The following is a 13,855-nucleotide window of genomic DNA, read 5'->3' as shown; positions in this document are numbered from 1 at the left end:
TTCTGTCTGACGGACTTTGTGACCATTTTTTACAAGCAGGCCTGCTGGTGTTCAGTTCTTCCAGCCTTTAAATGTCTGTAAAGAGTCTTTACTTCATCTTTGTTTACTTCATCTGATGAAGGAAACGTCATCACGTTTCCCCTCTGTGTGGAGCCCTAGGTTGGCAGTCTTTCCTCTCAATGTTTTTTAAAGACACTGTTCTTGCTGGCCTTGTTTCCAGTGAGACACCTGCTGTCATCTTTGCTCTTCTGTACATACGTCTCTTTTTAAAAATTTTTAATTAAATTGAAAAAAATGTTTCTAACTTAAAAGATTTAGAAATGCTTTTAAGAATTTTTTTATATCATTGGTCTTGAGCAGTTTGTAATTTGCTTTGTGGTTTTCTTCATGTTTCTTGTGTTTGGAGTTCAGTGTCTTAAATCTGTGGATTTCCAAATTGTATCAAATTTGGAAAATTTGTGTCCCCTGTTTCTTCTGTTCAACCTCTTTCAGGTATAATTACCTGCACATTAGGCTACTTGAGCTGTCTTGGAGCTCATGAAGAGCTATTCATTTTTAAAATCATTTTTGTTTTATTTTTAACAGTTTATTAAGCTATAGTTAACATTCTGTAAAATTTCCCCATTTAAAGTGTACAATTCAGTGAGTTTTAGTATTGTATATTGGGTTATCTTTTAATTGTTTATTATCTGTTACTGAGTTGCAAGAAGTTTTTACATACTAGGTACAAGTATATAGTCTGTTATCAGATTGCGTGATATACAAATATTTGCAACCATCTGTGGATTGTCTTTTCACTTTGAATGTGTTGCTTGCAGCACAAGTGTTTTTTAATCTTAATACAGTCCGATTCATTATTTTGTTTTGTTACTTGTGCTTTTAGGTGTCATATCAAACTTTCTGTAACGTGAGGTTATGAGGGTTTGCTCCTCTGTTTTCTAAGATTTTTATTTTTTTGGTGTTTACATTTAGGTCTGTGATCCATTTGCATTAAAAGTTGAGCTTCATGCTTTTATAAGTGCAGGCCCATCATCTGGCTCTGCTGGGTCTCCCTGCGCTGAGTCTCCCCCCACAGTCCAGCGCTGTAGAGAACTATGGTCCTGTGTGTGCGAGTTCACTTCCAAGTCTCTGTCCTCACTGGGCTGTGCGTCCGTGTTGTGCCAGCACCACTGTGTTCTGCATACTGTGGCTTTGTAGGAAGCTTTCAAATCAGGAAGTGAGTCCTCCTGCTTTGTTCTTTATAGATTGTTTTGGCTGTGCTTGGTTCTTGTGTTTTCAAATGAACTTTAGGATCAACTTGTCAGATCCTGCAAAATAGCCAGAGGGGATGTTGACAGACACTGCATAGAATCTGTAGATCAGTTTGGGGACTATTGCCTGCCTAATAGTAGTAACTCTTCCAGTCCGTGGGATGTCTTTCCATTCACTTAGTTCTTTTAAAACTTTTTCTGAAAAAAAAAAAGATGTATTTCTTTAGTTTGGGGAGCTCTGCTGGGTCTTTGCTGCTGCACGTGGGCTTTCTCTAGTTGTGGTGAGCGGGGGCTCTTCTTTGTGGTGTGCGGGCTTCTCACTGCGGTGGCTTCTCTTACTGCACAGCATGGGCTGCAGGGCTCAGGGCTTCAGTAGTTGCAACTCGGGTTCTTGAGCACAGGCTCAGCAGTGGTGCACGGGCTTAGTTGCTCTGTGGCATGTGGGATCCTCCTGAACCAGGGGTCGAACTTGTGTACCCTGCATTGCAAGGTGGAGTCTTAACCACTGGACCACAAGGGAAGCCCCTAAAATTTTTTTCGATAGTGTTTTAACATACTACTATTGCACTTACTTTATGTATTCTAAAGTGTTCTACTATTTTTCATGCTGTCATAAATGGATTTTTTTTCTTAATTTCATCTTCAGGTTGTTCGTTGTTAGTATATAGGAGTACAGTTGATTTTTAAATATTGATCTTATGTCCTGCAAAATCATTTGTTGTAATACTTTCAGTGATTCTTTAGGATTTTCTGTATATTGAATCATGTTGTGTGCAGATACAGGTTTACTACCTTTCCAATCTGGATGCGTTTTAAAATATACATGTATATATGTGTATATATATATATATTTTTTGGGCTATGTTGGGCCTTAGTTGCAGCACACAGGATCTTCCATTGCAGTGCATGGGGCTCCTCTCTAATTGTGGTGCGTGGGCTCAGTAGTTGCCACATGGCATGTGGGATCTTAGTTCCTCCACCAGGGATTAAACCTGTGTCCCCTGTATTGGAAAGCAGATTCTTAACCACTGGACCACCAAAGAAGTCCCTGGATGCCTTTATTCCTGTTTGATTGCCCTGGTTAGGGCCTCAGGACATGCTGAAGAGCAATGGTGAGAGCCCGCTCTGGTTCTGGGAGACATCTGGTCTTTCCTGTCGGTGTGATGTGAGCTCATCCGCTCACTGATGCTCTGATTCATCTTATATGACTTCTGTTGCTTTGTCCTCACGTTTCACTAATCTTTTCTTCTGTAATGTCTCGTCTGCTGTGATTGAGGACATTTTTCATCTCAGATCTTGCCTTTTTCACCGACAGGAATTTTGGCTGTTTTAAAACCCTTCTTTGACCTGTTTCATGTTGCCACACGGCAATTTGCCACCTGTGGATCATGGGTATAATAGTTGTTCTAGTGTCCTTGTCTGGGCCTATCGGAGTTGATTTTGGTAGATGTTCTCCCCTCATTATGGATTGTCTTTCCCTGATAACCTTTCATTTGTCGCATTTTCCCTTGTTGGGTGCCGGGTGCTTTTGTGCCTCTGTGAACGTTCTGGGCTCTGGTGTTGGAGCTTGGTTCTGTTACTGAAGGTGTTCTGACCCTGTGGGTCTTGCCTCACACTTGCTGGGTGGGACCAACCGCAGTCAGTGGGGTAGGTTGGAACTCAGCCCTCTGTAGAGGCGGCCTCTCCAGGTTTCTGCTCAGGGTCCTGTGTCTCCTGGGGGTCTCCACTTTGGCTGGTGGGAACAGGTGCTGTCCTGGACACACCTGTGTTCTGAGGAATGCTCCTGCTCATCCTTTTGGACAGTTCTTTCCCTCCCTCCTATGCTGGTTTATGCTCAGTGGAGACTGGGGGATGCTGTGCAGACTGGCTGCCCGGGCCGTCTCCCTGGGCGGCTCTCCTCCCTTGTGCCAGGTGCTCTGTGCTCTGCCCCCAGTGGAGGGCTGGCCTGGGCCACCTCCTGAGCCTTTGGCCTTGGCTCTGCTCTGCCTGGGATGCTTTTCCCTTCACAGCCAGGAAAAGGGAAGCCTGACTCAGCCTGTCCCGCCAGCCTAGGGTCTCTCGGTGATGGCAGTAGCAGGGTGCTTCTTACTCGGTTAGCCATTGCAAATGGTGTCCTGGCGCACCCATCATTTGGCATGAATGGGAATATATTCCTTAAAACACTTTGCTGGGTGAGCCTCTGTGAGTTTTGTTTTGATAGAGAACTTGAAGTTGCCCTCGATAGAGATTGTCCCTGCATCCATCCCATCTCGGCCTGTGTCTCCATGTTGTGGTCTGATGTTTGTGAGCGAGCCCTGCTCTTTGCCTTGCTGGCCCTGCCTGCCCGCTATGCAGGAGGCTCAGGACACTTGGTGTCTCATCTCTGAACCATGGCTGTTCTCTGCTCATTCCGAGGATTGTTCTTCTGAAGTCTAGTGCTTTTCTGCTGAACACCCTGCCCCCTGCCTGCTGGAGCGCCTCAGTGGCTGATCTCTCCCCAGGCTGTCTCGCTTTCCTTGTGCTGGGCTCCATACCCCCAGCAGGTCTGTCTCTTGGGTTAGAGTGGCTCTTCCTTTTGCCCATTTTGAATCTGAAGCCAGGCTGACAGTACGAACATGTGTGACAGTATGAGATGTTAGTCCCACTGCTTTGGAACTTTCCTGTGGCCACCAGGTTGCCTACTCTAGCACTTGGTACACATTAGGTGCTTCTGTGATATTTGTTAAATGGATAGGTTGGGGGTATGGAGCACTTACCTGCTGTGAGGCAGGAAATGATGTTTCACAGTGAGTGGCAGCGTCGGGGACCCTGAGGGTTCCAGCACCCTCAAGGCCCGTTCCTGCAGCCCTCTCCCTCGGGCCTAGCGTCTGTCTGCCAGGCCTCTGCAGCTCTGGGCAGTGAGTTCAGTTCTGTGCCCTCTTTCAGGATGCTGAGGAGTGTGACAAGGCCGGGAGTGTGGCCACCTGCCAGGCAGTTATGCGTGCTGTTATCGGGATTGGCATTGAGGAGGAAGACCGGAAGCACACGTGGATGGAAGATGCCGACAGCGTGAGTGTGGCTAGTGGGAGTGTGCGTTGTGGGGAACGGGGTGTGGTTTGGAAATCTTTCTGATCTGCTGATTTTTAAATACAGTCACAACTGTAAGGTGCATAGTTCTCTATTAACTGGGGTCTGCTGCAGAGGTGGGGTGTGAGCACTCACAGCCCTGACCTGGCCCAGTTCCTATGCTTTCCCAGCTCATCACCCCTGACCTCTGGATGTCCCCTACCCCCATCTCTGCTATAACCTGCATTTCAGAAAATAACTGCATGTGAAGCATGCACTTTGAGGAGACGCCCTTGAGTGGTGGTCCAGAGACGAGATTATGGGCTCAAGATCGATAAACATATTTAAAGCTTTTAATACCTTAAATGTGGTCCTCTCTTTTTAATAGCCTTTTATTTTAAAATAATTTTAGACTTACAGAAAAGTTGCAAAACTGTGTGGAGAATTCTTTTATGCCCTTCACCTAGATGCCCCCACATTTACCGATTTCACTACATGCCTTTTTCTTCTCCACATGTGCACATGCTTGCTCACACGTGGCCTTTATTTTCCCCAAAGTGTTTGAGACCACATCACACATGTGGTGAGCCTTTTCCACTAAATACTTCAGTGTGTGTTTCTTTAAAAGGAACCTTCTCTTGTGCAACCACAGCACAGCTATCAGACTCAGGAGATCAGCGTTGATTAGGACCAGGATGTAATCTGGGGCCTTATTCAGATCTCACCGAGGGGCTCACTGAATGCCTTTTGGGTTTTGGTGGAGAAACTGCCCAGGGTCACATGTGCAGGGTCCGTGGCCCTGAGTCTGGGTGGGGGAGGGACCTTTGATCCGTCATCATTGTTCATGATTCTGGCTTTCTTGAGGGCACAGACCCCTTGGTTTGGTCTCCACACTGTGTCCTCACAGCAAGTTCTCCTCTTTGCGGGACTCTGTCCCGCTGGTGGGTGGGGGCACACTCAGCTCTGAGTAGCTCAGGGGTGTCTGCCAGCTTCCTCCACAGGAGGCTGCTGCGGACCTTTGTAACTCATGTTCTGTGGGGAGACCCTGAGACTGCATAAACGTGCCATTTCTCAGCAAACTCGGCCCTCTTGTTTGCACGTTGGTTAGTGCTCCTTTTGGCCTGAGTCAGTTACTACTGCAGGATGTGTCAGGTGCTGGTTTCTAAATATCATGGCACCTGCGTTTGATGAGAGATGCTTAGTTGGACTCCTGCCGGCAGAGCTTTCCTTTCTCCCTTGTCCACTCGGGTGCTCACCTCGTCCTCTGGTCCCTGGACACAGGCTGTGGCTGCTGTCTGTCTGCAGCTCACGTGGCATCTCATTTGTAAGCTGGGTGCCTTGTGAGCACTAACGATGCTCTAATGTCAACTGTCATGGTTTAAAAGCTTTTTGTTATGTGACATTAAGACAGAAGATTGTGAAGGATGACCTAACAGTCTCCTGCAATCTCTACCCTCGGAGTAGATCGCCAAACGGGCAGCAGAACCCAGCTCCTTCTGGTCGTTGAGCCCTTTTAATTCTGAGTGTGGGCTTGAACTCCATGCCCCTCTTTACTTACCTCATCTCTCTTGACAACATGGGGACCTCAGTGGGTGTCACCCTGCAGATGTCAGACTGGGGAGCAGAACCCTCAAGCCCTCTCAGACTTTCTCCTGTTTCTCTGTTGTGTCTTTGGGTTGGAGCAGGCCTGTCCTCAGCGCTGTGTGGCCTGCAGAAGGAGCAGAAGCCCTTGGTGCTCAGTATTACCCCAGGGGCAGGCCGGCCCACCAACCCCCTGGAGTCCTACCTACTGTACCACGGAAGCCACAGGGTCTTTGTAACGGGCTTCCAGGGCCTGGGTCAGGAGTCGTGGGGCGGGTACCCCTCCTGGGTTGGTGGCACCCAGCCCCCTCACTCCTGTCCCCAGCCCCCTCACTCCTCTCCCCTCTCTCTCCATCTAGTGTGTGGCCCACAATGCCCTGGAGTGTGCCCGAGCTATCTACGCCTACGCCCTGCAGGTCTTCCCTAGCAAGAAGAGCGTGTGGCTGCGGGCTGCATACTTCGAGAAGAACCACGGCACCAGGTATGTGGCAGTCCTGCCACCCTGCTCTGAGCTGAGGCCTCTTATCCCCGTGGGTGGGTGAGAGCCTCGTTGGAGGTCAGGCCTCTGCAACGAGGATGGACTCTCCTGTGGCAGTTGGGCCGTTCAGCCAAGCTCTTTCTGGCACCTTCTGCGATAGCATTCCTGCTGCTGTACAGTTGAGGAGCCAAGGCACTGAAGGGCCCGTCTGCCTGCAGTGAGCTGGGACCATTGGGGTCCTAGGGCTTCCTGGGCCAGGGCTGGGGCCCGGAGGCCCCCCAGTCTGTGGGGCTCTGGCTTCAGCAGCGTGGGCGGTGCGGCATCTGGGCCTAGGCAGGCCTGTTTTTCATTTCAGCTGTGCTGGATTTGGGCTTGGGCTGGTTTTTGTGCTCTGAGGAGGTCCGTGACAATTTTATTTAATTGTTCTCTTTAATTGAAAAAACCTTTTGTGTCTGCTTTATTGGCTATAAGTGCTGATTGAATTAGATGTTGCAATTCAGTCAGCAGTTAGGTGGGCAGCCTCTGCCTGGAGCCTCTGCTGCACCCTCTGTGTTTGGGCCTTGCTGGTCCCACCTGGGCTGCAGCTGGGAGCATGAGGCCTCTGTTGCTTTGCTATTGTCTCACTCAGTCTCAGGCTTCTCAGGAGTCTTGCCTCCTGATGTTCCTGTCCCCCCGCCCCCACCCACACACCACCCCCAGTAGTTGCTCTGTATCTTGCAGTTAACTCCTTTGGGCACATTTTGAAATGACTGTGCAAGTTCCCCCAACTGTCCTGTCCAGAGCAGGGCCTTGCCCGCATGTCTTTGTCCCTGGGTTCAGGGGCAGTTCCCATCCCCCAGGTCTGGCGCCTATGGTGGGCCTAGGAAGCCGAGCCTTCTTGTGCTGGTGTCAGGCTTCTTACCACACAGAGAAACTCCGTGTGCTCACTCAATCTTGCAGAGACTTGAGGAGAACATCTGTGCCGGGGGTGTGCCAGGGTGGTGGGCCACACAGGGTTGGGGCTTCATACCTGAAACCCGGGCTTCTTGCTTGATAGTGACCTAAAATAACTTCCTTCCAGAAATAAGACAGTTTCTCTGGATGCCAAAGAGTACGTACAGGTTGTAATCTTTATTGGCGGATCTGTGGTTAGAGATGAAAAGGCCCCCGGCTCCCAGACTGCGAAGTTATCGCGCCTCTGGGACACCCGGCTATAAAAGGCTCCCTTGAGAAGCTCCATCAGACTCCGCTGTTTGAACAATGCGTGGCTTTGTAGCACCCTCCTCAGTAGTTGATTTTAGAGCCTTTATGGAGAGAAAAGATTTCCCCACACTCTCCCCATTGTAAAAGTCTGGTAAATCATTCACAGCATCGAACTTTGAAGCAGTAACTGTCTTTTCAGCGCTCGTGGCCTGGCTGCGAGTGGCCCGTGTGCTTGTGGTGACCGTCCCCCTGTCTTGCAGGGAGTCACTGGAGGCCTTGCTGCAGCGGGCCGTGGCCCACTGCCCCAAAGCAGAGGTGCTATGGCTCATGGGTGCCAAGTCCAAGTGGCTGGCCGGGGACGTGCCTGCGGCGAGGAGTATCCTGGCTCTGGCCTTCCAGGTGGGTGAGGGGTGCGCTGTGGCCCGAGAGCTCCAGGGTCCTGTGCCTGCCTCCCCCAAGCCCTTGCTGCATTATTGACAGGAGCTGACCTGAGAGGCTGATTATGGTCCGACCCAGGGAGTTTGGGTGCTCTGGGGGCAGCTGAGGCCCTGAGGGGGTCCGAGAGCAGGAAAAACGGCCCGGGTAATGGATACCTACCTCTCGTTTGCTGTCATTCAGTGTGACCCTGGGCTCAGTGTTCCACAACATAGACTCAGGGAGACAGGAAGGATGGGACAGCCAGTGAAGAGCCGTGTCCCCACACGTGTCCCCTCCTATGTGAGTGTGAGGATGTCTGGTGCTGCGGGAGGAAGTCCTGCCCTTGTATTTGAGCACAGGCATCTGCACTGGGTCCCACGTGGGCTGCCCGTTGCCGCCCAGGCTGTCAGTGGGTGGAGCTGTGTTTGTGGAGGGTGGCATCGTGGTTGGTGCCGGGAGCTCTGCGTTTTTCTCTGATTTTTATTGTCACATGGAACATCCTAATAGTTTTTGACAGCAAGGTTCAGTCAGTGGTTTCCAGCATGCTTTTCTGTTAACTGGAAAGACGATGTCACTCTGTGGTTTTCATCTAGGCTGGCATAGTGATGCCTGTCCCTGCCTGAGTGAATATGTGGAGGGGGCTGGCCTGGGTTTCCCTCTGCTCTCGTGTCTGTTTGGGGGCCCTGGGTGGAGGATGCCGCTGCTCTCCGAGTGGTTCTGGCCCTTCCCACCACCACCTGGCAGTGCTGCCTGTGTCCTGCCCTCTCCTCTCCTTACCTGTCTCTGTGGGGCTGCTTCTCAGGTTGGGGACATGGTCAGGCTGAGTGTGGCCAGCAGGTGACTGTGCTTTCAGGAGACTGGAGGGCACTGCCCACATGTCTGCTGGACTCTGGGTTGTACATGGCCTAGTCCCGACCCTGGGAACCCTCCACATATAGTCTGCGATAACCCGGGCATCCTTCTGTCCTTCCCACACTGACACACTGGGCGGCCAGCTCCTCATCCCCAGGTTTGGGAGCCAGCAGGATTGGTTGGGTGGATCCATGTAGATGGGACATGATTGAACTTTTGCAGTAGGCAGAGGGTGGTGACTGGCAGCACGGCCTGAGCGCTGCAGCTGCCACACATCTGTGCCAGTGAGGCAGGCCGGCTTGTTCGTGAGGAAGTCCACGTCCTGAGGCTCTGTTGCCTATTAGTCCAGGACATGCCTGCATCAGACTGTCCTGCTGCAGAGCACGGCACGGCACGGCCCAGTGCCTGGACTAGTTGCTTCCAACCAGGGGAGCCCTTGCCCCACTCATGGCTGATGCTGCTGTTCCTCTGCAGGCCAACCCCAACAGTGAGGAGATCTGGCTGGCGGCCGTGAAGCTGGAGTCTGAGAACAACGAGTACGAGCGGGCACGCCGGCTGCTGGCCAAGGCGCGGAGCAGCGCGCCCACTGCCCGGGTAAGCAGAACCCCCTACCCACTGTTAGCAACCCCCAAGGTCATGTGCTCAGAGCTCATTTGTTCACTCTTGGCTTTAAAATGCACCAATGTATGTAGCCGCAGTTTGTCCCAAAGACACGGGGCAGCGCTTGTGCTGAGCTCTCAGTGAGGCAAATGCCAGAGCCAGCCTGAGGCTGTTTGCTCCCCAGGTCTTCATGAAGTCCGTGAAGCTGGAGTGGGTGCTGGGGAACCTTGTGGCCGCCCAGGAGCTGTGCGAGGAGGCCCTGAAGCACTATGAGGACTTCCCCAAGCTCTGGATGATGAAGGGGCAGATTGAGGAGCAGGAGGAGCTCGTGGAGAAAGCCCGGGAAGCCTACAACCAAGGGGTGAGCCTCCACCCCACACGGGGCACCTCACCCCAGATAGGAGTTGTTGCAACCTGCTTGGGCCCAGGCTCAGGGGACCTGTGCTGGGCTCGAGGCCGGTCTTCCCTCACCCAGCCTTCTGCCCCTGCCAGGCTGTAACTGCTATATCAGCAGAGTACGGACTACGGCCCATGTAAGGCATAGGCTCCTGAGTGCACACCCCTGTGCATATGCGTATGGCACAGCCTGCTCACAAAAATGCCCCATACACGTGTGTACGTTACAACCGTGTGCATAGTGACAGACCTGGGTGTGAAGTGGCTGGGTCTCTGAGGGCACACGTAGCCCTGACTCAGCTTGAGGTGCCGACACAGCGTCACAGACGCCCGCTGAGTCTTGTCTCTTGTGTCTATGGCTGCAGTTGAAGAAATGTCCCCACTCCACCCCCCTGTGGCTTTTGCTTTCCCGGCTGGAGGAGAAGGTTGGGCAGCTGACCCGAGCTCGGGCCATTCTGGAGAAGTCTCGCCTGAAGAACCCAAAGAACCCCGGCCTGTGGTGAGTTCCCGTGCCCCCAGGAGCTGACTTCGCTCACACCAAGTCCACGGTGCAGCACTTTCAGCTCAGGCTCCGTGGGAAGGTGCAGTCTGTGAGGAGTCCTGTTCCATCTGTGAGAGTGTTCACACGAGCCTGAAGATGGTTGGACGCAGTGTGGCTTGTGGTGGGATTGAGGGTGCCCGGGAACCAAGAGCTAACGAGGGGGCCTTGGGGTGGATGGTGCCAAGATAGCGGACTCTACGGAAGAGGTAATATCTGGGAGGGACCTTGAGGGATGAATAGGAGTTTGCCAGATAAACATGGCATTCTGTCCATAGGAGGCTGTGCACACAGACTCCAAGTGTGGGGCTTCAGGGTGTCAGTGCCGTGAGGTGCCCCAGCAGGCCTGTCTTTATCCTGCCCATCTTCACTCACACCTGAATGACCTCAGAGTCCAGGTTTATGGCCACCCATAGGCTTGAGGGTGGAGATCACCCACGTCTCCCTTCTCTGGTGGACGAGCTGCTGGGCAGCACAGACAACTCCAGCTACTTAGGCTCCTCAGGACCTTCTGCTTCATCAGGCTGCCAGTGGACAGTGCTCTACCCTGCCCGGGTTTCTCTCCGCAGGCTGGAGTCTGTGCGGCTGGAGTACCGTGCGGGGCTGAAGAACATCGCCAGCACGCTCATGGCCAAGGCCCTGCAGGAGTGCCCCAACTCTGGTGAGCACCCACCTCAGGCTGCGGACAGCAGGTGTCAGATTCAGCCACAAAAATTCCTCCGTTGTGCTTGGTCATTTAGATGATTGAACTCAAGTTTCAGTGTGGGCAGTTGGACTGCATGTTCTGAGATGTTACCATTTCTTTTTCTTTTAGGAGTTAATTTTTTACTATTTTACCCCAAGTCTGTAAATTAGTGCCTGTGCAGTATAAATAAATTTGGAGTAAAAAAAGAGAAGATGAAAATTGCTGTGAGTCCAGTACTTGGAAATCACTGATTTTAGCTTTTTTGTATTGTTATAATTTGTATTATTGCACAAAATCAAGTCATACTGTGTATTGTTTTGTCCCTTTTTTTTACAGTTGAAAATCCTGTGAGGATTTTTCATTATCACTGAATCCTTAACGATGAACAGTTTTTAGTGGCATCGTAGAATTTTCTGGGTTTATGTCAGATATATGGCCTCAGGCCGATCTCTAGGCTGGTATCAATCCCAGGTTTTCTTTCTGCATAAATCCTTGGTAGCACTTTTTGTTACTTTGTTACAGTGAATTCTCAGCTGTGAAGTTAGTCAGTGAGTGTGAAACCTTGGAGGCTGTTGGGACTTCCAGCCTCCTCGCCCCCCGGATGATGTCATGGCCTTGCCAGTGGGGCCCTGTGGCTCTGGGCAGGCCGCAGGGTGGGGGTTGGAGGGTATGGAGTATGGGGCGGCATAGGCGGCCCGGCCATGCGGGAGGCACAGATGAGGATATCCTGAGTCTTCAAAGGCCTCCCTGTGTGTGATGGCTGAGATGGGCATCTGCATGTCTGGATTTCAGGGGTCCTGTGGTCTGAAGCCATCTTCCTGGAGGCGAGGCCCCAGCGGAAGACCAAGAGTGTGGACGCCCTGAAGAAGTGTGAGCATGACCCCCACGTGCTCCTGGCTGTGGCCAAGTGAGTAGGGGTCCTGGTGGCAGTGCCAGTCCTCTTGCTGGGGTCTCCAGGTCCCCAGAACAAGGCAGTTTTCCCTGGTCATGACCCCTGGGAGGGTGGTCTCTTCTGGGCCCCTGACCCTCCTTCCTTTGTCCTGGTTCTTTCTCAGGTTTCTGCGCTCTCTGTCTCTCACACTTTTCAGTTTATTCCAACATGGGTCTTGGGTTGCAGGACAGACACAGGCCTGCTGACACTGGTACACGGAATTTAGGTTACAGCTGTGAGCAAGACAGTTGTTTCCATCGTGTTAGTGCCAAAAGCCAGACTGTTTGACCTGTGTAACCCTGGGAATAATCTAGGGCCCATTGGTCAGGCTCTTGGTGTGCCTGGGGATGTGGAGGCCACCTGTCCTTCAGGGTGCTGGCCTCAAGGACAAGAGGAGGTGAGCAGGCGACCCCCCACGGTCAGCTTGTGCAGGGTACTGGGCCCGTGGCTCCCTGGGGAGGTGTGGAGGGCCTTCAGAACCTCCTGAACCTTCTCTGTTCCCTTCTCAAAGGAGGACAGTGGCCTGAGAGGAGCGGAACCTGGTTGTGGTTGGGTGTGGTCAGGTTGGGAAGTGACTGGGCTTGGGGTGGAGGGCTTGTCAGGGCTCTGCCTAGGGCAGGGGGTGTGTGGGGCCAGAGGCTCCTGTGTGCTCTTGCTGGCCCAGCTGCTTCCTCAGTGCCCACCAGCACCTCCTCCCTGGCTGCTGTGGGGCTGAGGGTGCTGCGTGTGGGGCTTCCCACGAACTTCTGAGGCCCCACCTGGGTCCCCAGGGCTCCTTCCCTCTCGCCTATGCTTCCACCTCCTGCTCTACTCTGATAGAGCTGCCATAAAACCTTGTAAAAGGCTTTGTAAAGTAAACAGGTCCCTCCTTGCTGTTCCCAGGCTGGTGCTCTGTGTGCTGCTATCTGGGTTTGTGCTCTTTAAATCACAGTTTATCTGACACTGAGCAATTAAGAATACCACAAGGCTTAAAAAACAATCAAGCTATCAGGCATGAAATTACTCCCTTTTGTAGCTGAGACCAGCCAAGGCAGCTGCCTGGAGGTGCCTAGTGCACAGCTGCTCTGGAACTTGACTGCGGAGCTGGTGGAGCTGGCTGTCAGAGTGCCCGTCATGCCCTCTCCGGCACGTGGGGAAAGCTCCCAGGACCCTGACTCGGTTTCTGATGCTGTGGATCTTCTCCTGGGCCTAGTTTCAGGGGTCTGTGTCTGCTTTTAGACCAGGTTTTCAGTGTGGGCTTCAGCTCCTTCTGGAGATGCCTGGTAAGACAGAATGTTCCAGAAGGTGAAAAGGAGGAGCAGGCAGAAACTTCTCTTTCCCTAATCACAGCCTTGATTGAATTTTTTGTCCGATTGGTTACTTTCATCTCCCTATGTTTTACTCAGAGAAAGATAATAATTTCTTGCTCTGTGGGTGGTTTTCTGAGAAATGCCTTGGGTGGACATTTGAAGGAAGGAGGGTTTCAGATAGTGACCTGGAGGGGTTTCTGGGTGGCTAGGCCTCATCCCTTGGCACCCCAATGGAGCCTGAGCTCTCCAGGGAGAGGTCAAGACCAGCAGTCCCTGTGCCTGACTCTCTGCCACTGCAGCGGGTCACAAGGCTCGAGATCTAGCCCACCATGGAGCGGGCCAGGGTTGCCCCCAGCGTGGCTCCCGCAGCCCCAGAGCACCACCAGCACTGATCTGTGGCCACGTGGTCCCCCACTGCTGCTTCTCAATAGGCTATTCTGGAGCGAGCGGAAGATCACCAAGGCCCGGGAGTGGTTCCACCGCACTGTGAAGATTGATTCAGATCTGGGGGATGCCTGGGCCTTCTTTTACAAGTTTGAGCTGCAGCACGGCACAGAGGTGAGGCGCCTGCTGCCCATGACCCCCACCCACCAGTCCCGAATGAAGTGCTGGCGGCTGACACAGCTTCCATG

General features: G+C 52.3%; 1 protein-coding gene across 2 annotated transcripts in view; it reads left to right on the top strand.

The window, feature by feature from the left end:
- The window catches only part of PRPF6 (pre-mRNA processing factor 6), a 34,754-nt gene that overhangs the window by 20,350 nt on the left and 549 nt on the right, over positions 1 to 13,855 (top strand). For both annotated transcript variants that reach the window (XM_019972005.2, XM_019972007.2), the window contains exons 12-20: positions 4,155 to 4,277; positions 6,215 to 6,336; positions 7,776 to 7,914; positions 9,259 to 9,378; positions 9,569 to 9,745; positions 10,146 to 10,279; positions 10,888 to 10,979; positions 11,796 to 11,910; positions 13,655 to 13,781. In XM_019972005.2, coding sequence (XP_019827564.2) covers positions 4,155 to 4,277; positions 6,215 to 6,336; positions 7,776 to 7,914; positions 9,259 to 9,378; positions 9,569 to 9,745; positions 10,146 to 10,279; positions 10,888 to 10,979; positions 11,796 to 11,910; positions 13,655 to 13,781 — 1,149 coding nt within the window. The remainder of the gene's footprint in view (positions 1 to 4,154; positions 4,278 to 6,214; positions 6,337 to 7,775; positions 7,915 to 9,258; positions 9,379 to 9,568; positions 9,746 to 10,145; positions 10,280 to 10,887; positions 10,980 to 11,795; positions 11,911 to 13,654; positions 13,782 to 13,855) is intronic.

Source organism: Bos indicus, chromosome 13 (genome assembly GCF_029378745.1).
Source record: "Bos indicus isolate NIAB-ARS_2022 breed Sahiwal x Tharparkar chromosome 13, NIAB-ARS_B.indTharparkar_mat_pri_1.0, whole genome shotgun sequence".
Taxonomy (NCBI): Eukaryota; Metazoa; Chordata; class Mammalia; order Artiodactyla; family Bovidae; genus Bos; species Bos indicus.
The sequence above is the reverse complement of the archived record's forward strand: the minus strand, read 5'-3'. Positions and strand labels throughout refer to the sequence as shown.